General features: G+C 41.3%; 1 protein-coding gene across 2 annotated transcripts in view; it reads left to right on the top strand.

The window, feature by feature from the left end:
- PITPNB (phosphatidylinositol transfer protein beta) overlaps positions 1 to 21,191 on the top strand; it is a 35,746-nt gene extending 14,555 nt beyond the window's left edge. The window contains exons 8-12 of one of the 2 annotated variants that reach the window (XM_076352544.1): positions 8,020 to 8,097; positions 12,581 to 12,691; positions 14,912 to 15,034; positions 18,226 to 18,310; positions 19,229 to 21,191. In XM_076352544.1, coding sequence (XP_076208659.1) covers positions 8,020 to 8,097; positions 12,581 to 12,691; positions 14,912 to 15,034; positions 18,226 to 18,273 — 360 coding nt within the window. In that variant the 3' untranslated portion in view covers positions 18,274 to 18,310; positions 19,229 to 21,191. The remainder of the gene's footprint in view (positions 1 to 8,019; positions 8,098 to 12,580; positions 12,692 to 14,911; positions 15,035 to 18,225; positions 18,311 to 19,228) is intronic. The other variant, XM_076352542.1, reaches the window with a different exon arrangement.
- The last annotated feature ends 5,626 nt before the right edge of the window (positions 21,192 to 26,817 follow it).

Here is a 26,817-nt window from a genome sequence, read left to right as displayed (position 1 = left end):
TGCAAAGGATTGTTTGCCCAGGTGATTGTTAGATGGCCCTGTTACTTTCTCCCAATCTTCAGCCTGCTTACAGAAACAGCCTTTCTTCATATTCGGATGTTACTTACTGGTTTAGAAAATAGAATAACTTGTACACGCTTTGAATTTTGCTTAATTCCTTCAGTAGTGCCCGTGGCTTGCTGTTTTAAGTATGCATCTTAAACTGCACATCCCGTAGAACGACCTATGTATTCTAGCTTACTAGTGTTTTCCTCCCCTCTTTGTTTTCTGTCCCCTAACTAAGGCTTTTTTCATACTGTCCTGGGTGCTTATAAAACTTCATATCTTCCAGACTTTCTTGTAATACCTTTAACTTCTCGTACATAGCGCAACACTGCAGTGTACGTCTGTGCTAATTTAACAAGGCTGATTTTATTTTTTGTTTGAACCTTGGCATTCTTTCAAAGGTAACTTCAGGGAATAGTTCACCTGATAGCTGTCCTGTAGCTACAGGACTCTTCAGGAGATGGGAATGACTGTAAGACATTTGTTATTAAAAGCCATTTAGCTAAACCTACCCAAAATGAGCGATGCTGTTCTTGCCTATCAGTTAAGTGTACAGTAGTGCTGGTGATTGTTTCAGTTATGAGACTTGAGAGTCATGCAGTGAATTGGGAATATGACATACTTTGATCCACCTGATTTTGGTCTTTTATTGTGCTGTGAACGACTATTCACAGAGCTATGGATCATACTGGAGAAAAGTGCTACTATGTGTTTCCTTCCATAGTCAACTTTATGTGTGTTTTCTGCTAAATAACACTGATAGTAGGTATGTGCTCCTGCTTAAAAAACTAATGCAATATTGAGTTGAAAAGCCAGAAATTGTGTCCACCTGCCTAGTTAGTCTTATGCCACTCGGTGTTCAGGAAGCTTTTTTCATGAATTTGCAGGTAAGACATCAAACTTGTATCATTTTTATGTTAGGTTCCGAAAGTTTTCTTAAAATCATTCTGTCCTGTATATATGCATTCAAGTTTAATACTACTTGGTAGAGTGAACTATGAGCTATCAGCAGTACTGTTACTACTTTTAGCAGGTCTTATAAATGAGAATGAGAATTCTAAAGAAGCACTTGGATTCTGGGTTTGTTGCGATTATTACTTTATTGTATGTGGTTCACAGTCTCTCTAAATAATTCTTTATAATGGTTTGTTGCATTCATGCATATTATATTGAGATTTTGAGCAGAAACTGCCTATGAAATGATATTTGTATATTTCTTTGAAATGGTTTTTAGTTCCTCTATATTGTTATGCTGCTGCATAATGATGTTTTGCCTGTCTAGCTTTCAAGAGGGCTTCAGGATTTTTTAGCTGTAATACTTGTTCCAACAGCCGCCTGTTTTTCTTCCTAAGAAGGACTTGTTGCTGTCAGGAGTTAAGCTCTTGCTGCAGAGATGTTTTCCTTAAACTCTGCAAAGAACTGTTGTTTATTTGTACTTTGGCTCTAGTCCAGTCTTCTTCCTTGCATGCTGGTAGGGTTTGTGTATTGAGAAGAGTTCCTACAATGCTCTCTTGTCCATCTAGACTTTAATCTAGACAGGTTTTTTTTTTTCTGTCCTTAACAGGATTTGGGTTAACTGAGTCCTGAAGGGTCTTGGTTCAAAGCTTCTGTATGTGTTCTCTAGCACAGAAAACATTACCATGACTCATCTATTTTCTTTGAATTTTTGTTTTCACTCCTATATTTTACTCATAGATAACATTTTTTCCCAGTGTTTCCAGCTGTGCTTATATGTGGATCCTAAATGCAAGAGCACAGTTGCTTTTTACCTATGTCCCTGTGCAGTGAGAGGTAGGATGGCAGATAACGTCGTATCATGTGGACTTGGGTGTCCCTAGAGTATCCAGTCAAACAATGCCACAACATAAAACGGGCAGATCAAAGTTGCATATGTAGGTGAGTTTAAATGCCAAAACAAAGTTTGCACATGTAAGCAAAGTTCTTACCTTAGCAAGTTTTCTGATTGTTGTGTATTTGAAAATTTGCATCCTACAGTGCGTTTCTATAAGCTTGTGTGGTATATACCGTAACATACAGGTATGAAGTACTTATGGTACAAGATACCACAGGTTTTGTTAATGAATGCGATTTTTAATATTAAAGTTTCAGAGGATTTTGGATGAACAGTGTTACTTGGAAATAGTGATGTTTGTTGATACTTTTGCTTTGTTTCTTTATTTTATTTTTTCAGGAAGGGAGTTGCAATGCAAATGTAGAAATCGCCAAGTATATTTCACTTTAATCGTGTGGCAAGGCCACTTATACTTCTGCTTTATACTGAATGTGGAAGCTGTCTTTCTGGTGGAGAAAAAGCCTTGTTTTCTGACGTTTGTTTAGCTTTTTTCAAGCAAGGGTGCTGACTTCTTAAGTTTTGGGTTTTTTAATTAATATTTTATGTAGATTTCACATTGTAGTGCTTACAAAGGAAAGTAGATCAGATAAATTTCTATATTTATAAGCATGCTTGGGAACATTTTATTGCAAATTTTTGACAGTGCCTTATGGCAACTTGTAGTGAGTTGAGGCGTTTCATCTTTGGGGTGTGTTTAACCCTGGCTATCTTGCTGGTGCTGAGGCATGTGTTAGTCCCATGTAAGCTTGTCAGAGTATGTTGACTCTTCCTGTCTGTCCCAGTGACTGGATACTAAGGACTGTAAAGAGTGATAGCAATTACTTTGACAAGTTTAGAGTGAAGGAGTTTTGGTCTTTGAAACTGATTTTGTGCTGACTCTTACAAGCTAGTACAAAGGTACAATCTAGTTAAAGTAATGTCACCCAGTCAAAATACATGCACTTTATAACCTCATGCAGAGTGATTCATCCAGTCTCCTGTGGATTTTTCTTACCGGCATTGGCCTTTTCAGATTGGACCAGAACAGCGTGCTTTTTCCAGTAGCGATCAACACTGGATGTTAAGGAAGGTGAAAACCTCCACTCTGCTGCTTACTCCCCCTGTTTCCCAAGCGGCACAGGTGGAGGAAGGGCTAGTTAGGCAGCAATTGCATTCAGTGTTGTCTAACTGGAACCAGAAGGTGTGACATAACATAAACATAACAATTATGATTTCTAAATAATAAATAAATTTATATAATATCATGTGAAATAAGTGTTTAAATGATAAAATATAAGTAGTATAAACATAAATAATATTACAAATTCACCATCTCTGCAATACTGTATTATTATTATTATCTTTCCACTTAAGGAAGAGATGTTCTGCTTTCTATCTTTTTATGCATTTTGGTGCCTCCACATGTTATTGCAGCCCAGATTGTTTCGTGGGTCAGAAAATTGTTCGCAATAGTCTAATTCCCTGTACTGCCTTTCCTAAAGTATAGCATTGACTAACAAATAGAGTTTTATTTTTTTGTTTTAATGATAGGGGTTGCACTTAATTTGAGATGGTTGTTGGTAAAAAGAAGTGGTTTGCTGCATTCTCTAATTGGGGCTTTCCGTGGTAAATCCAGTGCTGATGAGCTGTGTTGTCTGGTGTAATCTTTCTCTGACAGTTATGTAGAGAAATCTCTGCAGAGTGTGCCTTCGTAAAGAAACAGTCCAAATTACATCCCACTCTACATGAGGATGCATACTGTAGCTTTAGTAAGGAGTCCGAACCGCAGCTTATCTGTCCTTCTAGTGAACAGTTTGGAAAAGAAGTTTTATGGCCTAGAAACATGTTGCTGTTGCAGCACAAACACATGGGCTCAGCCAAGCACTGCCTATCATAAGGGAATTAGTTTTCCTTCAGCAAAAGATTTGCAGAAAATCACTCCCTTCTAAAAGATGCCTGTGCCTTCTTTCTTTCTTGATCATTATTGACCACTGATGGAGTTGGCAGTATTCTGCCTATATTTGTGTTGAAAGTTGTTTAAAATTTTTGTTTTGGATTGCTGACAGTTTTATCTGGTTATGGTTTTCAGCTTCTACTAGCTCCAACCCCTAGCTACAGATATTCCCTCTCTGGTTTTACAGATTTCTGTATTTTATCCCTCTCAGTCATGTTTTCTTCAGGCTGAAGATTCATGGTCTACTTTGTTATTTGAATGGAATTGGTTCCATAATTAATCATTCTTGCTGTCTTCTGTATCTCTTCCACTTCTAATGTATTCTAGAGAAAAGGGTACCAAAAATCAATGTAATATTCAAAATACAGATGTACTGCAGAATTTTAGTGTCATAAGATATTTTGTGTTATGTTCTCTCCTCGTTTCCTAATATCCCAGTATATTACATATGTTGGGCTCATTTTGGTATTGGCCTTCTATTGCTTTTAGGTTTGGTCTGTTGTGCTTTGTAGTGATCCATGGAAGCACGACAGCAATCTCTTCATAATTACTGCACTTTCTTCTTTTTCCCTCTAAAGAAAGCATGGAGATACTCTTCAACTATGAGAACATCCTAAACATGATGCCATACAATGCTGCTAGACTGTGCTTACAGCTGGGACAGCAGGCCAGGCAGCATCCTCTGGGTATTGCTAGTGCAAATGAAGTATGTGGTATGGATATCCATATGCCCTACACCACTACGGTATGAGCGTGTGAGCTCTACCTTGGTAGGATAATCAGACAATCGAACTAAGAAATTCAAGGTTGTCTCTAATGCAGTACCTGCTTTTATTTACAAAACTGGCACTGAAATATGGAAGCTCTTGTATTTTGTGGTTCTGTTTAGCACATCGCTACCCCAAAACGGCAGCAATACTCGTGCCAGGAACTAGTTATCTAGAACAAAATGTTTATTGGAAAATTGTTTATCCATTCCTATAGCTTGATCCTTTTCTCAGTGTCTTCCATCCAGTGTTCAAGTGAAATTGTTAAAAGGCAGTCATAATCAGTAATTTAAAACATTAAATATATTTCTACAAAAATATTCTGCTGTAGTATTTACATATATTTCTTAAAGGTGATTTACTTGTAAAGAAAATGCCTTTTTTTTGTTTCCACCCAAGGATTTGGGGGGTGGGTGGAAATGTGTATCGCATTCAACCTCCAGAATATGCAGGACCTGAGGATTCGAGTAGGTTGCAGCTGTCTTCACCCACAGTATTTGGAAATAACTAATGAGATCAGAAGTCTACAGCTGGTGGCAAGCACTGTAAATTGTGCACCCTCTGCTCGCCTCCCCCATTGGTTTCCTGGAGGAGGCAGGCTGCGAACAAAGCCAGCAGGCTGTTTTGCTCAGTGCTATTGCTCACATGCAGCAGTAATTGAGAGTTGGGGCTGTATACTGTGTGCTGAAGCTATCATACATGAAGGAATATATTTGCTCTTTTTGATGTCTGTAAAAAGGACATGTGCTTTCTTCCAGTAAAATCATAAGTAAGTGGGTTTTTACTAAAATTCAGATGATAAATACTGCTGTTAGTCTTTCTGCAATTATAATAATTCGAGTGGACTTAAATGTAAGTGTTGCTGAATTTAAATGTTAATGTACAGTGCTTATGCTGATTCCTCAGATTGTCCCCGTGAGGTAGATAAAGTATTATCTTAGTACCTGTGGGAGCACCCTGCTAAAGTTGGCTAGCTATTATTTGGCTTCTTTAAATAAACATATTGTTTCAGTTTAGAGGGAGAAATAGAGGAAAATACTATTTTGTGAAAGTTCATAAAACGTTGATTAGCAATGTGATTGAATGTCTTTTGACTCACTTAGATGTTTCTAGGAAGTATTTGCTTAATTCTTAAAGTATAAATTTGAATGCTTAATATGGAAGTTTATCTGAATACCTATTAATGCTTTCTAGATATATTAATTACAGAATGGCTGGGGGAAAAAAAATCTATTAAAAGGTTTCTTCAGCCTATTTTAATACGTAGTGTAGGTAGGTACGTTAAAAGAACTGGGAACAATGCGAAAAAATTGTGGAGAAGAAAGTATCAAAGGATAAGAGCTGATTTTCTGTTAATGAAATCGGATTCCTCTGAGAGGACCTCCTGGATTTCCCAGTTCCATCTAGCTTGCAAAAAGTGCATTGTAAATGTCAAAATGGTTATGAAAGCATTAACAACTAATTTGTATAGCCTTGCTCTGTGGATTTGGAATTTCAGTCTAGAAGTAGCCTTCGTTCCTCCGTGCTAATGGAAGAATCTAGATTTGAAAACTGGCATGTTACACATGATGTTCAATCCTTCTGACAGCTGAAACAATGAATTCATATAATAGCTCCTCAATTGTATATGCACTAGTACCATCTGTTAAATTCAAGTTACATGAGTTAAATGTGAAAAATGGGGAAATGGAGCTGTTTTGGGAGGGCTGAGGAAAGTTGGTTGGAATTCTTTCGTGTGCATTGTTTTTCCCAGGTTCGTTTGGGATTTTCCTGGAGAATAAATATGAAATCCCTTCAGAACAATGGGAGAGGGAAATACTTTTGCACAGTTCATAATTCATTAGTCACTAATTACCGCAAGGTGCAACTGAAGCCAAGAATAAAAGTGGAGAAGAATACCCAGTTATATGATCCTCTATAACAGAAGAGTTTATATCCTTTCCAGAAGAAAAGCCCACAGAATAGGGAAGACCAAACTGTTTGCTGCTTGGATTGACAGCTCTGTCTTGGGTTATTTGCATCCTTCCATGAAGCGTCTGTTACTGGCCGCTAAGACAGAATATTAGATTAGAGTGGTCTCCTGTATAACTCCGTCTGACAATTCTTGCCCTATAATGTTACGGTGTTTGGGTTTATTTTACATGTGCTTATGTTCATGCCTTTGTCTGCAAGAACTTTGTTAACTCAGTCGCCTAGGGAAAACCAGTTCTCCAAAACACACTGCTTCTGCAGCAGAGAGGTAGTTAGATGATTTCACTATGCCTCAGAAGAAACTTCGATTTTTCAGTTTTAATACTCAGCCATTTTTTAATTTACATCTATCTTGCTGCTGCTAATATTTAATTTTGAATATAGGAGGATGCATTAGAAAGGTGAAGGTTTAGTTTTAATTCATCTTAGAAGCAGTTTACAAACGTGATCCCTTGTGACAACTCTGATGCAGGAGTGGGGGCGAATGCCAGTAGCTACTTTTCTGGCGGTATTTCTTTCACTCTGTGTTCTGTAAATTTTGTCCTCATTGAAATTTGTTTTTAAAAATGAGACGTTAAATTCTGCTAAACTTTCTTGGGCTTTTCTGTAGCGCCCACCAAGCATTTCTTCTGCTTTAAAGTAACTTAAACTTTCACAGTTCTGCTTGGCTGCATGGGTGTAATGGTATTCTTAGGTTGGTGTTTTTCATACATTGTGTAAACCTTATGTGTTCTCAGCTACCGAGGTCAGAGTTTTTAACCCTTTCCTAATTTCCAAAGTAGCATCTTCATCTAATAATCATTTTCATACCCCTCGTCAGTAAAATTAAGTAAATCCATATGTTGGAAGCATTTGTCATCTTTCAACTCTATTGATATTTGCTTTTTTCCCCACTGTATGTGACTTGGTAACCAGTGATGTCTGTTGTAAAGCAGTGCCACTCAGACTGCTGCCGCGTGCCTTTTCTGTGCTTAGCCTGGTGATGTGTCTCACAGGTTGAGATTTTGCAGTTTCTAATTTTGCAAGTTAGTTCGCTTATGCCTTCTTCCCTTTCTGTTCTGCGTTCTCAGGAGTGGACATATGTTGCAGCTTGGATAATGTTAGCACACTAGTTTCTATATTCTTGCTTTCTCTTCCCCTCAAAAGTTTACAAAACCGATACAATAGTGCTTATGTCGCACAGTGCGTAGCATAAGGAAATTCTGACCTATAAGGCAGCCCTGGCGTGCTGTCGTAGCACAAACAGATAATGGGTGCCACTGGTGATAGGCAGTGAATGAGCAGGTGTGATGGAGTATTCAACACAAACTTAAGTCAGACTAACTCCACCCATCCTGCTCCAGACCACTCAGGAGAATCAATTTGGTAGTCTTGAACAGAAGCTTAATACAGTGGGATATTGAATCTGGGTTGGTTTTTTTTCTGACTCTCGGGGTTTTTTTATATTATAGGACTACAAAGCTGATGAAGACCCTGCGCTATTCCAGTCGGTTAAGACGAAGAGAGGACCTTTGGGGCCAAATTGGAAGGTACTAAGAACTGATGTTACAACCTTATGAAGTCTTTATCAGCAGAAAAAAATAGTTCACGGTTCCTTAGAGACTAGCACTAGCAATGTTAGTCTTAAAACAGAGGGCAGAAATTCAATGCTGCTTTTCTTTTTTGTATTCAGTTGAAATTCCAAATGTGTTAGTAAGCAAAGGTACTGTCTGCTGCTTGTTTAATATCACTACTAAAACCAAAACTATGCAAATCAAATTGGGTGAACGTTATCCTTACTCAAGATTGACACCTGAATATACACTATAATGAATTCCATGGAAGTCATCAGCCTGCTGTGGTAGCCACTGGAGGTGACTTAAAATGCAAAAAAATAGTTGGAAACTTCCTTATATTTAAATGGTTATAACTGTGTGTTTCCTAGAGCAGGGTAAGAGATAGTACATGTGTATGCTTTAATTTAGAATTACCAAAAAACTAGTAGAAGATAGTGGCAACTAAACCTAAGCCTGTCTTCTCCTTGCCATGTTGAATAGCTAGGTATTTTTCACTTGTGTGGAGTGTATACAAAACGCACATGAAAACCTCCAGTATTTCATCATAAATATTTTCCCTCAGTGAGATAATACACCTTGTTTGCATTTGTGCATGTGTGTGCATGTTCTTGAAATTTTCAGTCTGGCATATGTAATCTGAGCTGATTTGGGAAATCAATTTTCCACATTCTTTTGTCATTTACCAATTTTCTAATAAGTATAGTCGTCATGTAAAAAAGAAAGATGACTTGACCAAAGCTTTATTTCAAGTAAAGCCATCTGGCCTTTAACCAGGGCTGCGGTTACCCAAGCCTTTATACTGGATATTTTGTTCGAAGTTCATTATGCAGAATGCTTGCTTAACATCATCTCCTCTTCCACCCTCAAGTCTGACCAAAATTTAGTGTCCTAGATTTCCATGATGGATAAGTCTGTTTTAATGTGAGACGTTACATTCCATGAAAGCTCTTCAGTATTAGTGTTACCTTTCTGCATGAACACATTATTGAGTTATTCTTACGTGGCTGTCAATATGACTGCAGTGTGAAAGCTTAGCACTTAGTCACATCCAGTATGAATTTGTTCTGCTTACATACTCAACTACAGGAAAGTCATGCTTGAGAACTGACTCCTTAGTAGGCAGCATAAGTACTGGTGCAGAATGAAGAAAGTTCTAAATACAGCGTAAGTGTTTCTGCCCAAATACAGTGTGAAGGACTTGCTCTGAGATGTGTGAATTTTCTTCTAGTTCCTTAGTTTAGATGTCACCACTAGTTATCTTACCACTAGTTTTTGCAAAGCAGCAAGATAAGCATCAGATACTAGAGTAGGATGCATTGGACCAGCAAGCTCTTGGTCTCTAATTTCCTATCCTAAAACGTGGTTGTGCAGGCAGAAAGTAGGCAGAAGATACACCACCCTTCTGCTATCAGAAGCTTGACCTGTGTCTTAAGCGTCAAATAACTGACCACTGTGTCTGACAGAGCAGTGTCCCCATTTCCCACTCCATAGTACCACACTTGTTCTCAGCTGGCCTGAGATCATAAATCGAAGCAGCCTGACAGTTGAGGACTTAAGGTGTCTCTTGTCCCACTGTGGAATGAAGCTGTAGTTCCAGGGGCACGTTTGTGCAGCACTGACCATTTACTCCTCTACTTCCATATGTGCTGGTACGGTGGTTTTAATGCTGCGTGGCAATTAACCTAGGGGAAAAAAAAATAGGGAACCAGGTTTTTGTGAAAGGATGGGAAACAATATGGCAACACAGGGAGCCGTAACAGGACCGTTGAAAGTTTCAGTAGAGCTTTATTGGGCTACTGAAGCTGACATTTCACTGCCATTAAGCTGCATTACTAGAAGAAAAGCTTGCGAAGCTACCTCTTGGGTGCTCCACGTGCTTCAGTTTGTCTTAATGAGAGCTGAGGGTGCAGTCGATGTATACCACTGACCTAATTGATGCTGCCATAGCTGTTCCTAATGTCTTTTCAACATGATGAAAGTTCATCCTGTGATAGTCCAATTGTACAGACACAAAAATAACGTGAAATTCCATCTGAACACCAGAAAACACTTTTTTTTACTGTGAGGGTGGTCAAACACTGGAACAGGTTGCCCAGAGAGGTTGTGGAGTCTCCGTCCATGGGGATACTCAAAACCTGACTGGACACAGTCCTGGCAACTTGCTGTAGGTGACCCTTCTTGAGCAGGGCTCCTGCACCCGGTGATCAGAGAAGGTCCCTTCCAACCTCAGCAATGCTGTGATTTTTGCGATCTACACATATGTACGGAGTCTTAAGTCTTCCCTTTGTGTGTCCAAAGACAGAAAATAGTTCTGCTTCAGAAAGTTTCTGAGCTTATAAGTAGCTGGAGATTGATAATTCACTCAAACTCTACCAGTATTTTCTTCCTTGGGTTTTATATTTTTACGTAAGTTTCTGCCATTGGCTGCTGTCAAAATACTGAGCCAGGCAGACCTTTGGTCTGACTTGCGGGTTTGTCCTGGGCCCAAGCATTAGCTGGAATCTCATGGAAAAATGAGTATATTGTGTGTTTTGAGATGATGATGAGGGGAGGTATGTATTCAAACTCCCATTACTGTAATACTCTTTCTACCTAGGCTAAGTATTCTTGCTAGCAGGGTAAAATTGTCACAGGGATTATTTTTGTAAACTGTGTTGAAAATGTGCATCCTGCCTTAGATGTTTGTTGTTCCTTCCTCCTCAGGAAGGAAGCAGGAGGCTGATGCAGGAATGGCTTGTTCGGGCCTGTGTGACCCAAAGAAAGTGGGGAGTTACTGGTTTGTTTTTTAAAAACAGCTGTAAAATGAGGAGGAGAACTTTGAATGCCTGGAACTGGCGGCACTGAATTTGTATGTTCCATTTAGTTCTGTCCTTTTACTAATGTCTGCACATAGACTTGTGCTGTTTGGGAACACCAACAACAGCAGCACTTTGTTTTTTGTTCGTGAATAGAACATCAGTCTTCTGAGGATAATTGGTTTTCATTTAAGTGCTCTCTGGTGATGAGTATTTGTGATAAAAATTCTGTGTTAAAAAAATATGCATTATTCACCAAGATTTTTATATGTTAGATATATCTCGCAGTAAATCTTTTTACTGTGTGCATGACCAACAGGAGTTGTCCATTTCATGGTTAAAAATAATGTAGCTTAAAAATGCCGTAAAGTATTTCTACTTAAAGTTTATTGCAGATAAGAAGCCCACAGATTTTTATTCTTCATATAGTAATTGCTTGTTATTCAAGCCAAGCACACAGAGGTTTTTTGTTTGGTTTTTTTTTTTTTTTTTTTTAAGCAGCTATCAGCTTCCTTTTTTTGGTTTGGGGTTTCTTTTCTTCCGTATTTTTTCTTCCTCTTTTACAAGGCTTGGAGTAACCTAACGTGCTTTGTTAAACTAAAAACATGATATGGTCTCTTGTATTATGTAAATTTGACTGCATGAATTGTGGGACAATCACTGTGTATGATGTTACAGGTACTTCAAAATTCTTTGCATGTAGGAACTATAACAGAAACCTAGGAATTATAGGAAATGGTAGTGGGTGTCTCCTGAATTTCCCTCAGTTCATTCTTCTGGGGATCCTTCTTTTGCATGAAGGCCTTGAGCTGGAGCTGCTTCCAAGCAGCCTTTGAAGTGGAGCTATAGCTGGTCTTAGGGCCACCTGTTGCCATTGATGATAAAGAAGTTCTCTCCCTATTTTTCTCATAGTAGCAGTCAGAAGGTCTGCAATTCATTATGCAGAAATGAATATGTAAATTATGCCCCATAGCCAGAAATTACCTCTACACCTGAGTAAAGACATACCCTTCTGGCATTGTCCGCAGGAGAGGGACGTGAGGGAGAGAGAAAGAGGGGAGAGCAATGCCAGTGTCTGTATGGGCAGAGCAGAACTGCAATAAGCTTAAGTTTTATGCTTTTGTGAGAAGCAAACTTGAGGGGTGGTTATGTGGGTTTTGTTATCTGAATCTTTTCTGGCGCGTGTGTTTTCCACCATTGTACTGAGCAACTCCGATTATAATTGCCTTTGCGCAATAGACCCACAAGTAAAAAATTATTTGATGCTAGTTATTGCAATCAAGCTTCATTGTTCTTTCAAAACGTCAGAAAGTATATTGCGGTGGAAATCACGAAAATGAAATCCATGTTAAGACTAAGATTTGTAGTATATGTTTGCAGCATGGATGGAATTGTCTTACAGATTTAACCTGATTGTTAATTCCTATTACCCTGTGTTCAGAGTACAGTGCTAAGTATTTACTAACACTTAGAATTCTAAATATTATTGTAATTCTTAATAACATTTAGAATTATAATTTATAATTATAATAAAATAATTTGCTATAAATTAATACTATAATTGAAAATTATAATATAATACTTAGAATTTTACTTTCTAATAATTCTGTTAAGTTAATTTGAAAATTAATTAAAAATTCCTTCCCATTATCCATAAACAGAAAGAGCTAGCAACTGATGAAGAGTGTCCTAAAATGTGTGCTTACAAGTTGGTGACTATCAAATTTAAATGGTGGGGACTGCAGAACAAAGTTGAAAACTTTATACAAAAGGTAAGTGCTTCTCCCTTGCTGGGGTGCTGCTGGGGAGGTGGGATTGGAGGTGGGCAGGTAGGTAGGCAGGGTGGTTCTGCGTTGATGTGGGGTTTTTTGAGGAGAAACAGCGATGAAGTTTCCTGTTGCTTACAGTCAAGCAATTTCTGTTTATTTCTTCAGCAAGTACAACCATTTGTGTCTTGATCTACTAGCAGTGGTGTTCCATTGGTGGTACTAGAATAACTTTCTAAGTTAAAAAAGCAAAAGTATAAGCAAAGAGTTTGTGTCATGTAGGTGTAACACTTGATTTTGTAAGCAGCAACACTTGCCAGGAAGAGAGTGCTTTGATTCCTTTTTTTTTCCTCGTGAGTTGAAAGTTGCATAAAACGTGCTGGTGTTTCTCTAGTATTTTATCTTCTAGTTTTCTTATGAAACTGTTCTTGTGTTTCTGCTAATTCTAAAGTATTTGGTTTTTTTTTAATTGAACGCTTGCAAAACCAGATATGACGCAGGTAGAATACAGTGCACTAGGATTTAGTTGGCAATTATGGTGTTTTGTCAAATTATGTTTGCATCTTATTTCATTACTGCTGTATCATCAGAATATGAATTGTAAAATATTTTTTAAAGTATGACTAAATATTTAGAATGTAAACTTATGTGTAGGCAAAGTGTTTAATCTAGACCATCATGCCAGTTCTCTGTAATCCAGAGAAAATGTGCTGTAACAGTGAGTTAACCAAAACATGATATTCTAGTAGCGATTGGGCATGGTATTTCCTCACAGACAACCAGTGCCAGACCTTTTTCATTGTGGTAACCAGGGCTCTGAGCGAACCACACAGCTATCTGCATTAAATGTTAATGAATTTCAATAAATACGATGGCAAAAGAGAAAAGCTTCAAACAATAGTGATTGAAAATGAGATGGAGAGGTAGTTTGTGATGGCCACAGTACAAAGTAAGGGTAAGGAGACATTGGAAACTTTTTAGTGTGGTGGTGGTGGTTTTGGGAAGGAGTTGCCCATCACACATTTCAAACTGAACACTGTTAGGGAATAAGCTGAGCAGAAGAGCCAAGACTGATTCTGTGGTCTAATGAGGAGTATTTGAAGATAGGACTTTTTTTTTTTTTTTTTTTTTTTTTTTTTACCCTGCTTTACCTGAAGCTGATTCTTTAGAGGAATTTACCTCTGTCTGCTAGTTGTCGAGAACCATATGTTAGATTTGATCAGCATTGTTTCTGAGGACAGTCAGGAGCTTGAGCAATGAAAAATCTGGGAGCAGATGAACAAGACGTGAACTTCAGGTGGCAACTTGGGTAACTGAATACATGCAGAAGTCTGAGTTTTAGTAGTAAAATAGATTTCTGTGTTGCATATACATGACTGCTTTTATCGGATCAGTCGGAAGCAATACTGGTAATTTTGCAAATTGAATGGTTTATATGATGCATCTTTCATCATCCAAGTCACTATTATAAAAGTTGAGATTCCAGGGCACTAGAGATGGACTGAGCTGGCAAGTTGCTGTTCTTCAACATAACACAGTGGGGTTCTGGGGCTGGTAGGTATTTTGAAACGTGAAACCTACCAATTTACATAGAAGAGGTACAGTGAAAATATTCTTACTGTGATTGATTCAGAACACAGATATGTGTACTGTAATGAAAGGGCTGTGGAATCCTTAGCTTGAATATTTGTACTCTCAAGGTTTTTGTACCTTTGAAATTGCATGTCAGATATTACTGGAATGCTGATTTGGTACAAATTGCAAGCGTGCCATCTTTGGAGTCAGAAGTACTTCCCTTTTTGCTTCATTCTGGCTTTAGGAATTGGCCATTCTTTTAATAGCAAGCACACAACCTATGACAGTTCTGTTGTAGTTTTTTATACAGTTCATGCTAAATATTCTAGCTGTTGTGATGCTACGTTTACTCTGTCTAGTGCTCTCTTGGAGCTAGAACAGATTTTAAAATGTTACTTCAGCATTTTCAAGTAACATGAATTGCTGAATTTTCTTGAAACTTTTTTTCATAGTGAAATTTGTTAATTTTTTCCATGTTAAAGCATGTGAGAAATGAGATGACTTTAAATTGGATCGAGGAATGTGAGGGGGCTGAACCTGTAGCAATGTGAAACAGCATGCACCTAAAGATTATAACTTTTCAAACTGAACAGCTGCAATCACTTCACCAGTCTTTGGCCTATTATTTAATGTTTGTTTATCTTCTTAAAGCAAGAAAAAAGGATATTTACCAACTTTCATCGCCAGTTGTTCTGTTGGATTGACAAGTGGATTGATCTGACTATGGAAGACATTAGGAGAATGGAGGATGAAACCCAAAAGGAGCTGGAAGCGGTAAGAATGCTTTTTTTAAGGTTGATGTTTGTGTGCTATCTACCTGTAGCTGTACTACTTACCTGTTCGGGAATTGACGCAAGTTACGTTGTGTCCATCCCCTTGTGTGTGTTTGGGCAATTACTGATGAACATTACAGCCCCTTTAGTGATTCTCCTGTGCAGACCCATGCACTTCAAGCTTCTGCATACTGTGTTGCGTCAAGCTGGAAGTGACTGTAAGGTAAATATTTCTGATGTCACTAAATCCAGAATGTCTGCCCTGACCACCTCTTTATTTATGGTACCATACCTGTTGCACAAAGTCCCATTCAGTGCCTTTTTACCACTTGTCAGTTAGAATTCAGAGCTGTCATCTTGCTTTTCCATCATGTGTCTTGCTTTGTTTCGTTTCTAATCATCATTAGATCTGATTACTTTTTCTCTTCAAATATGTCTTCAAGCAAGCTTGAATATGTCACGACAGCTGTTCCGCTCATCCTGATTAGCACACCGAAACGGAGACTTTTACTTGCAAAAAGGAAGTCAGTAAAATTAACAGGCTTGAGATGGTGTCCATTTTCATGCTTTAGTGGCTGCGAGGACCAAATACATACAGCCTGATCTGTCTTTGAACTGATGTCTAGAAGGAAACTCATCCATAGGGCACTTTCTCTACTCTTTCCTTTAAGAGGTAGAGGAAAGTCACAGGCTAGGCAGGAAGCCTTCTTCTGTAGTGTCTTTCCAGAGCATGACCTTTGGCATGAACCTTACTCATTTTAAATCCTGCTGGTTTTTTAAGTTCTTGCAGTCTTTGGATTTGCAGTTCTATTTCCTTCACGTTTTGCCAATTGCTTTATGCCCCAAACCCATTCAGCTTGTCACTTTCCTTCCATTGTCTTGGTTCTTTCAAGACATGATGTGTCTTCAGCTATGACTCACTTTTTTGCATGGTTTAACTCATTTCAGCTGCCAGACATCTTTAAACAGATTGCCTGGTGCTTTAGACCTACTGTCGACAGTGGTTCTGAAGTGCATTTTGTGGTTTGTGCCCAGCACATCTTTTCTTTTAGTATCAAAACTAGCTGCAACTCCTCCATCCCCACTTGTTACGCTCTCCATGTTTGGACTCTATGAACTGTGTGGAGCCATCTTGCATTGTGTAGAGATGTTTTCTGGATTTGAAAGAAGTGTTTCTTCACTGTCCTGTGTTAATAGGTAGATGTTCTGAGCTGGTAAAATCAAACTTTGTTTTCAGATAAGCTGAGGGGATTGTCTGCTTTGGCAGTTCCCAGAACATGCTTTGGAAAAGAACGATGTTCGTTCACTCTTGCAAACATTGTGCTCTCTCATTGGCATTTGGATATTTTTGATTATGGCAGGTGTTCTCTCAAATCACGTGGATTTCTTCTTGAATTCTACTTTATGCCAGAACCTATTCCTAGAGCCACTTATTCCTAGGTATCTGTAAAGGAGGAAGAGTAACCACTTTCTTCTCCATAACTGATTTTTGTCAGAAGGGTTCTCTTTTGCACACCCATAGTTCTTTATTTGGAATGAAATGGACTTCATCCAATTTCTCTGAGAAAGGATAGTGGCAGTGTGAGGAGTGCATACAAGGTATGTGTTGGAGAGAGTAAGCAGCACTTGACACATCTGTGTGCATGAGAATTTCCCTTTTGTGTCTCTGTGGACTGTGGATGTTTGTCTTCTTGTAGAGAAAGTTCTGTTTCACGTTTCTCACTGGTAAGTAACTTCTTTTAAATACTTTTCGCAAAATATTTGCTGCTTTTTAGTTCTTACCTTAAGTAAAAACCAGATCACATGTTTCTGGGTGTAACATTTATCCTCATTCTTAAATATCAAATGTATTTATTTACTAATTTCTTGTTTTGCAAAGCAATGCAAATAGTTTATTTCAAATAGCTTGTTGTGTAAGACGTTAGCATCAGGAACTTAAGTGTATTACTTGTTGAAAAAGTCAGTTTTTCACAAGAGAAGTGTATTGATTAGTAACACTAACACAGCTCTTCTATGTGTATTGTGAAATATGAGAGGAGCGGGGACCTACTGTTAAAATATTTTGGTTTTTCTCAGCTGTTACAATAGGGCTATCTACAAACACCTATAAATGATGCAATTTCAAGGTTTTTGTGGTGAACTGCATTATTGGAGAATAACCTAAAGGCAAAAATGTCACTGCCAAATAAAATATGAATGCTAATTTTATCCCAAATAATTTGTTTTTATGTTTCATAGTTGACTACTTCATCCATTGTGCTAAACAGTAATTTTCATTAAATCCCAAGTATACCACAAAACATTTGTTTTATGGCCAGGACCACTGGGAAGCGAGCGCTTAGTGATAAGGTGCTTAATAAGACAAGGATATCTTCATGTTTCCATCCCTGCAGAGTAGCAGTCTGCTTTTTTGACAGTGTTGCGCTATGCAGTTCTATGATGCTTAAAAACAAACAACTGCAGAAAAGCAAGCCGAATAATATTGGCGGCATTACATGTTCTTACATACATCGCTTTCTGTTGCTGTTCCCTTTCTCATTAACACCCTTTCTTCTTCCTGGTTTGAGATAATCTCTCTCTTCCGATTCTGTGCCCATTTTGGTTCTTTCGTTGGTCCTGTTCTTCATCTTAAGTCGATTTTTATAGTCAGGGTCTCTGCTTTTGTTACTTTTTTGTTACTCTCTGAATACTCATCAGTGTTCTTCCAGAGTCTCTCTATTCCAGCTCATCCTTTTCTCACTGTTTTTCTTTATCTTTCACTTAGTGGTTTATGTGTCTGACTCCTGGAGATGAGGAGCACCTGTGCTTCATTAAATACACATCAGCTAATCAGTGCATAGTAGAAAAGCATCTGACCCTGCCAAAGCACTGTGACTAACCTAGCTCATGTCTTGGCGAGGGTAGAAATGCCACACTGGGTATTTTGAGCAGTGCGGCTCCATGCTGAAGCATCATGGGCTGTTGAAAATCTAAGAAGCATCGTTTACAGCTGCTGTACGGTTCCCAGCCTTCCCCACCGAAAAGAAACTCTGTATACCCCGCCTCCAAAAAAATCTCAGCTGTAGCCAAGGCTGGTTCTGGTCCTGGCCAGGGAAAAGTAGTCCTGGTCACGTAGATCGTTACTTCTCTCTCACTAACCAACAGCGCGATAGGTTCTTTATGTGGTAGCTCACAGTTTTATTTTACGTTTAGATGCGTAAGAAGGGTTCCGTTCGAGGCACTTTGGCTGCTGACGTCTAGAGGAGTTCTCTGTAGGTTCTGAGGCAAATCAAGCTGTGTAAGTCAACTGCTGGATGGAAAAGGAGAAAAAGTGATTCATGTTCTGATGGATGGGAATTGCTGGCAGAAATCATCTAAATGGACATATATCCAGATAACACTCCTGGGCCTTACCTCCCTCCTGTGTGATAACCTTGTGGTGATCAACAGTTGGAGGAGATGACCCTTGGTGTCCAGGGTACATAAGAGACCTTCTCCACAGACGGGCACTGTAACAGGCTGGGCAGGTGCTCGGTCCGGTGGCAGAATGCCTGAGGCGTTGGCCACGTAACCTGGTTCTTTGTGCTTATCTAATACAGAAACCCAAAGTGTGTGACCTGTTGTCATCACTGTGCTGGCCCTGAGCGCTGAAGCCTGCCAGTAGTCTTTTGGGCACAAATCGGAAAAGTCAATGAGCATCATTTTGCTACACGCTCAGTAGCAAAGTGATATGTGGACTTAGTCCACATAATTTAGGGAAACTGTGGACTGTCATCTTCAAAGCGCATTAAGTTCTTGAAATTCATTTCCATGCAGATATTTATAAATACTAAATTGTGTTAAAACTGTTACTGCGGGAAACAGGTTGTCCAAGAGTTGCAAGCTCTTGAGTATTTGCATCCAGTACTTTAACGTTGGTGTTTCCCGCTGTGACTGTTTTAATACTGCAGATGGGGTCCCCAGCCAAAGCAGCGTTAAAATCCTGCTGATTAGTGTGAGGCTCCTCAGAGACTGGAGCTGCTGTCCACCAGCGAGGACAGCACCCAAATTAAGATTCCCTAACAAGTCCTGCATTGCTTTGGTATGATTTGCTCAGTCCTGGTGATGTTTTGACTGCCCTGCCCTGTTTTTCTTGGAGATTAATGAAACTGCCTATTTGGAACTTACTGTTTGAGGAAACTATTAATGCTTAATTGTGTATTTTCTTTCTCCACAGTTACGTAATCAAGGCCAAGTCAGAGGAACAAGTGCTGCCAATGATGAATGATGATGGACTTAACCATCACATGCAGTGTTGATATACAAATGTGTGTGTGGATGCATGATTATTTGTATATAATTATATATACGCACATGCATACTGAAGGAGGTTGTTACAGTGTCTCCAGGGTACTATACCTGTCCTCAGCAAAGATTCAAAGGAAACTGCTTTCATTATGTATACCTGAAGCAAATAAAAATCAACTGAGTAGTGTCATTTAAAGGATGAATTAACTGCAGAATTATGCTAACCGATATGTTTCATGAATGTCAATACTGGACCAATTTATTCCCTACTTGTTTTTTCCTGTCTTGAGTCACTCTGCTATAACTTGCCCATATCTCATTGTAAAGAAACAGATTCAAATAAGTTAATCTCAGTTTTGTGTATTCCCTATGTGATTATTTTTGGAATAGGAACAATGAATGTATTTATAGCTATTTATTTCTGGATTGTCATTATCCTATAGTCAAATCAGAAAAAAATTTCTATTAGTGGAAATTGGAAGACTTTTACTGTTGAATAAGTTTAACCCAAACTTTACCCTTTCACTGATTTAGAAGAAAAAAAAAATCATGTTTTATTGGACTTTTGTACATTGAAATCTTAATGTTTTTTCTTCATTAAAATTGGCAAGATTAAGGAAAAATGGCTTGTGATTTATAAAATAATTGCAACTTGAAATTTTCCAGAAGCTGGCTTTTTAGACAAAGATACTGACAATACTTGTAGACTCTTTCAAATATATCTTAGGCCATGCAGTGAAAGTGAAGGGGGATGATAGCTCTTCCCTAAAGTAATACTTCCTGTTAATGAAATCGCTATTTTCCAGAGTTTCACTTTGGAAGCTATGCAAATGGTATTGATTTCACACACATTACGCAATGGAATATAATTGTGATTTTAGCTCTTTTCATGTTGAAAATACACTTTAAAAGAGATGTATACTTTCAGATATGATGAAAGTTTAAATTGTAGCATCTGACATATTTCTCTGATGCTTGTTAGGAGTAGACACATAAAAGAAAAGATGGTATAATAAAGACCTCCTGTAGATAACTCTCAAATACGGAAAATGTCTTCAGCATTTTTTAAGGAAATATTCAGAGCATATCATAGATATATATTATCAAAATGCTTGCTAGATCAGAAACAAATTATTTTAAAAACACTAGTTAGATAAAGTTCTATTAATGCCTGGTTTCCTCCCAGCATCCCCAGAAACCTCGGTGGGGCCAGCCTTGCTTAAGCTTCCATCTTCATAATCTCACATACGTCCAAGTATTTTGGAATCATTTTGGACCTACTTTGCTTACAAAAGGAGTGATCTGATTTCCATTACGGGCAGTGACAAAAACTTCCTAAGCTGCCAGGGCGGGCCAAGTCTGCCGTACGACTTGCCCTGCCGGGGCGCCTGTCCGCTGCGAGTGCCAGGCACTGACGCGTCTGCCGGGGTGTCGGCATTTGTACCTCTCTCCTGTGTAATTGCACCCTCCTACCCCCTGTGCTGCAAAAATATATTTTTTTTTTTTTTCCTTTCTGGATTAGCAGTTAAATGGTATTTGTCCTCTGTTCCATCAGGAGGTTGGTTTTGTAAGTATACATAGAGACATGCGCGCACATACACACATGCATATGATTTTAAAAGTGTTTACAGCCAGGAGGGCTGCTGCACACCTGGGAACCCAAGGGCTCAGTTCTCTCTTCAGTGCTGGAATACGAGTCCCGCTGTCATTAATGTGAGTCATAATGCAAACTGAGGGAAAGGGACCCTACAACTTTCATGTTTTTGAACTAGTGAAAATTCGAGAGAATCTTGTAGTGAATGTAAAATGTTTAGTTTACTTTGGCAGTCTCTGGTGTGACCTACAGTAAAACAGTCAATGAAATTTAATTAAATAAATTTGATCATAAAATGCTCTGTCTCTTGTCTTAGGTAATAGTATTTGCAGTTTGCTAATGAGCTGGCATTTAGTTTTATTGAGCTGTACGAGAAGGTTGGAAGTCCTCTAAGGCTGCGTTGCAGTGGTTGTGAGCTCAAACCTGTGTTTGAATGTTAGTAGCCGTCGGGGGGAGGGAAGGGCTTGTTTGGATTTTCCTTTAGGATTTCAAGCTGAGCAACGCATACTTAGCTGGAGCCTTGCCACCATCCAGAGCGGGGATGTTGGGTATTATGCCTGCCTGCCTTAATGTACCAAGCTGGCGATTTTGCAGACCCTTGCGTTTGCTCTTGGTCTACAGTGGCTCTCTGGTGTGTGGCTTGTCTTCATGTGTTACAGCTGCTGCTAATTCTGCACCTTGCCTGTGCAAGGAAAGGATCGCCCCGCTGTGCAGAGCAGACGGGGTGGTGTAAGGAGGAGGCCGCAGCACTGCCAGGCTGGCATTAGGGGATGGAGGCGTGGAAGTCACCTTGCCCGGTGCAGAGGCCGATTTCCAAAAGCGTGGCTCCTTCAGACTGAAGTAGTGAACAACTGCTCTTGCAGAACACCTGAGGAAGTGGTGTGTAAATTTGCGGGTCTCTTGGCAAGGGTGTCTGAGAAACCTTTTAAGATGGGGTAAGATCATATGAGTATAGAATATGTATGTATGGGGTGTGGCGGAACAGCTGGGCAATTACAGGCCCGCTTAGTCTGGTGTCGGTGATATGCAAAGCTTCAGAACAGACTTCTGGAGAAATAATTAGAAATGGAGTAGGTAATATAAAATTAACAGAGGCAGCTGCAAGTAGGTTGCACCAGATGATTGTGTTATGTCCCGGAGCACTTGCGGTGGTCCTCAAGAATAAAGAGATGTATTAGGCTGGGAGAGGTGAAGCTGCTCAGACCACCAGAGGTGGAGTTTGGACGGGAGGAGGGGGTTGTGGATGGTGGGTGCCTCCTGAGCAGTGCACGGTGCCGGGGGTGCTGATGAGGGCGGTGGCGTCCCTCCCCAGCTGGTCCCATCCTCCCTGTCCTCGTTGCTCTCACCTGCCTGGCCAGAGCTGCAAAGGGGGCTCGCAGCTGCCTTTGCTTCGCAGACCGGTGGCTTCCAGCCCTGTGCGGGGAGGGCAGCCGAGGGGGCAGAGGCAGCTGCTTGAGTCGAGAGGGGCTTGCGGAGGAGTTCGTGTTTCTGCCCGGCAGTGCTGGCCTTTCCTGGCTGCGTCACTGATCAGGTGCGTCTCCTGGTAAGTTAGCTGGCCTCAAGGGGAGGAGCAGGAGCTCGTTAACGCTGATTAAAACCATTGTCCCACAGGATGAGAAATCTGGAAATGGACTGTGGGCTGCCAATCTGCTGAAGCTGCTGGATTTCAGAAAGCATTTGTGATTTTTAAAAGTTTTTAAAAAAACACATAGTCATTGTTAGGTAGCGTGGGGTCCTCTCGCTCCCTGATCAGGCCCCAGTAAGTGCTGCAAGAGCTGCAGGTGGAACAAGAAGAGACTTTGTGCTCAGTACGTACCCGACAAAAGCTTGCCTCTCCGTGCCCCATTAGAAGCCGGGTCTGGCTTTCCCTCCCTGGCTTCAACTTTCTTACAATGGAGCATCCTGGTAACAACCTAGTCTTTACTTCAAGTATTTAAAAATAACCTAACTGCTGGAGTGAGGAAGAGGTGATCAGAACTGTGGCAGGAAAAATATTCTTTTCAGTCATATAAGTGATAAGTTACAGAAAGGCTTGAGAGTAATGGCTGCTTATTGCAAGGCATCTTTGCAGGTTTTACGACGATAGTGTAACTTTTCCTCTCGGGTCCCAGTTTTCAGCATTTCCTGATGAAAGCTTGAGTTAAACTGGTGTCTGTGTTGCTGCTTGGAATTGTCTGCAACAAGGCTTTACTCTTGTATTCCCCCCCCCCCCTTCTCAGCACTTGTCACGCATGAGCTATTGCTGACGAGGTAGCTGGCACTGGGTTTACTGCCTGCCCCTGCTGACCGGGTACGCTCAGGGTTTGCCCCCTGACGGCAGAGGCTGCCGCATGGCTGGAGAACGGCCGAGGGATGCGGAGCGCAGCGCAGCAGGGGCAGCTGGAGCAGGAGCGGCTGTCGCCCCCGAGCGCTGGGACGTACGGTGGATGTGTGTTACGGGATGCTGGAAGTGATTTCCAGCGATGCTTTAGTCCAGAGAGGTACCGCAGAGACACAGGATTCCTCTGCAGCAGCGGATGTGAGGGGCAGAGAGTCTTGCACTAAGGCCCAGTCCATGCGGGAAGCGGGCTGGCACCTCAGCGGCCGGAGGCTGGCTCCGGGGGAGAGCAGCAGCTGCAGCAAGAAAACAGTTTAGACCGACTAGTTGGTTTTGTGTTTTCAGCAGCGAGTCTGTCAGAGGAAGGATGCTTATTTTACCTGAACAAAAGTCAAAGGGCTGCATATCGAATAGGAAGGAAGATGCACGTGCCTCCGGCCCCGGTCTAGTGTTGGAAACCTGCAGCTGGCACTAGCTAAAGCTCCTTGAGGGTGTTACCATGGCAGGAGAGGGCGCGTGGAGACCCCCCTCGACCTGGGCACCTGGGCAATTCACAGCTGCTACTCGGTGTCTGGGGAGCAGGAACTTGTAAAGGGGGGTGTTGGTGCATGTCTCGGTGGTACCGAGGGCGGCGGGGGGAGCAGGAGGGAGGCTTGGGCCGTGACCTCCACTGGCAGGGGGGCTGCCTTCTGCTGAGGGGGCAGGAGGAGGGTGGCTGCGTGCAGGGCTGCCCTGCTCTCGGAGAGAGGGTTTGGCACTAAGCCCCAGCCTGGCCTGGAAGGGCCCTGCCTGGTTTGGGCTTGGTGACGCCCCGACCGCTGCCTGCAGGATGCCTTTTTTTTGGGCAGACACATGGTGATGGGTAGCGTTGTTCAGATGGGTTTTTTCTTGGTAGAAGGCTCAGAGCAAGGAAACACCACTTCCTTGGGGTGTTTCTGAATATATAACACAAAGCCTGACACAATATAAACTGAGCGGTGCCGCTCCGATCCGTATTCGGCTCTGCGTGCAATCCTCTTAGGGTAAGCGGGAAAAGTTTCCCAGAAACGTGTTTTCAGGCTGGTCTCTGGACCGATGCTACTGTGTGAAATCAGTTCTCTAAGGGGCTGTTCGGCGCGGCTGAGCCCTGGTGGCTGTGTTAACTGCCCTCCCGTGTGAGCACGGCTCTGACTCTCTGTGGGCAGATTTCTGCCTGCTAAGGTTGTGTAATTGCCTGCTGTGAACTGAAACTTCTATGGCTCCTTTTGGTAAATGCAAAATTAAATTCTTTCTTTTTTTTTTTTTAACACAGCTTGTTTAGCTTCCAGATGGCAAACCAACATGAAGTAATGGAAGTGCAACACAGTTTTGTTACAATGGATATGTAAACGTGATATTTATTCACTGCAATAGACTGCTGTGAAGCATATTCCAGCAGTAACCTTTTAAATCCATCACTTGGCTGCACATAAGTGTGGTCTAAAAGGGACTTGTAAGGAATTTGTTTTTTTCTGGAGGATTTTTTTAATCATTGAAAAGAAAGGGGAATGTTTTCCGTCTTTTGCCTTAATGTGTGGACGGGGTAATGTCAGAAAAAAATCTGCTGAGATTCGTGTTTTGGGATTTTGGGTGTGTTGCGTTTTTCCATCCTAACGCCTTTCTAAGTGCTCTCTGAGCAGTCTGAAGATGTCTCTGATAAGACAACTTACTATGAATTTCCCAAAACTCAGTTGATTCAGCCGTATTTAGGAGCTACATCATGTACTTGGAAGTGCTCTTGCTCCTGTGTCGCAGGCTGCTGGCAGGGGTGACCACAGTCAGGTCCTCAGCCGTTCCCACTGTTCTGGGATTCCTGACGCCGGCATCACCCGTTTCGCTGTGTCCGTCACTGCCAAATCTCCGTTTCCAGAGGTGAGCACCCGCGCGTAAAGCGTAGTTGTTCTGCCTCTTCACTCTGTGGAACAACTCTTCCACTGTTTCCGTGAATAAATGGGGCAGGCTTCGCAGCCTGCTTCCCTTTTGTACGAAGGTGCCGAGGGCACCGAGGGGATCTCCCTACAGGACCGAGTCTGCTATGATCTCTGCGAAGACCAGTGGGGCTTAGTGCCAGGTTACTTGGGAGCCCTGTCATTTCTCCCCCTGTTTTTAGCTTCTCTGTAAATAAAAAAAAAAAAAAGAAAAAGGGCAGAAAGGCACATGACACACTTGTTCTTGTTGGCAGCTGCTGCGTCTCCTGCAGTGACGTGACACCACCTCTTCCTTTGGCCACTACATTTATTCGGCAGGATCCGAGGTCAGGCACGGTTTGCACAGGGGGAACCGCTGGCACCCAGCTCTCGCGCAGATGATGGTGGATGCTTTTGGTCTGATGCTGATGCTTCCTGCCTGCGATAACTACTAAAGTAACTGCAAAGCAAGAGAACTGAGTTAATGTTCTCATCAAATTCTTAATCAAAGTGAACACTTGAACCCCTCTGAACATTACTTCAGTGAGGCCAGTCCTCAGTATAAACAAGTGCTTTGGCAGAAACGGCTGACATTATTTTTAACGTGCCCTTGCAAGACTGCTAGCTACACGCTATCTTTGCTTACAGCTCCGGGCCTTGACCCTGACCGGGCACTGTGGTGAACAACAGACACGGGAGGGACGGGGAAGCGGGCGTGGAACACCAAGCTGGCAAATTCTAAGCAAGAAAGAAAACCCCCAGCATTTAATTAAACTTCAGGAGAAAACAGCTCCAAACGAGCCGCTGCCTTTTAGCTGCCCCTGCCCGGCTGGTCCCTGGGGAGCCAGACCCGGCTGCCCCTTCCCCGTATCCCCCACCTTGTGCACCGTAAGTCTAACAGCACGTTGGCACTTCGTGCAGCCCCGCTTGTTTCTCACCCTCTCAGGGTCCGTCTGCGCGGGACAGTTTAGCCCACAATCACAGGGCAACGCAGATGTTTGAGCTGAGCTGCCTGTTTGCCTGAGGAATCGAGGGACAGCGCAGAAAGCGTATTTACACAGAGAAAATCGTACCTGCCTGCTCACCCCCTCTGAAACTGCCGCTGGGGACCAGGCGTGAGCCGAGCCCCGGGCACCAGCACCAGGACTGGCGTCTTCCTAGGGCCTTTGTGGCTGAACCCAGTCAGTGTATTGAAGTTGTATGGGGAGACTGGGCGGTTTGTCCGTGGCGAAGGAGGTTTCTGCTGTTTAGAGGTTCCAGAGAGGAGAGGGGCTGAGAGCCCTCAGGATGTGTGCCGGGAGCAGGTGACAACTGCTGGGCTGGTGTGTCAGTGAGTCTCCCTTTAAAATTTATTTTATAAAGCTTTTTCCCAGGCTCTGTGAATTTGTGTTTGAGGAAAACTTGGAGATTTTCCTGTACGAGGCAAGGCTCCTGGCTGGTCACCTCTGGAGGATGCAGTCCCCTGATTTTTGTTTTGATGTAGCAAAACCCCTGAGAGCTGAGGGCCGGTGTTGGAGCTCTTTTGTTTCTTTTCTATTCACCTGTTTGTGTTAGAGGACCTTTTCTCAGTCTCCTGAACCAGCAACAGATTCTTTGAGCAACTGTAAATGCTTTTAAAACTGTCCCTTAACTTTGTGTTAATTTTGGGTACAAGGAAAAAATGGAAACATGCTAAAAGGACT

Source organism: Aptenodytes patagonicus, chromosome 15, assembly GCF_965638725.1.
Source record: "Aptenodytes patagonicus chromosome 15, bAptPat1.pri.cur, whole genome shotgun sequence".
In the NCBI taxonomy this organism is placed as follows: domain Eukaryota; kingdom Metazoa; phylum Chordata; class Aves; order Sphenisciformes; family Spheniscidae; genus Aptenodytes; species Aptenodytes patagonicus.
The sequence above is the reverse complement of the archived record's forward strand: the minus strand, read 5'-3'. Positions and strand labels throughout refer to the sequence as shown.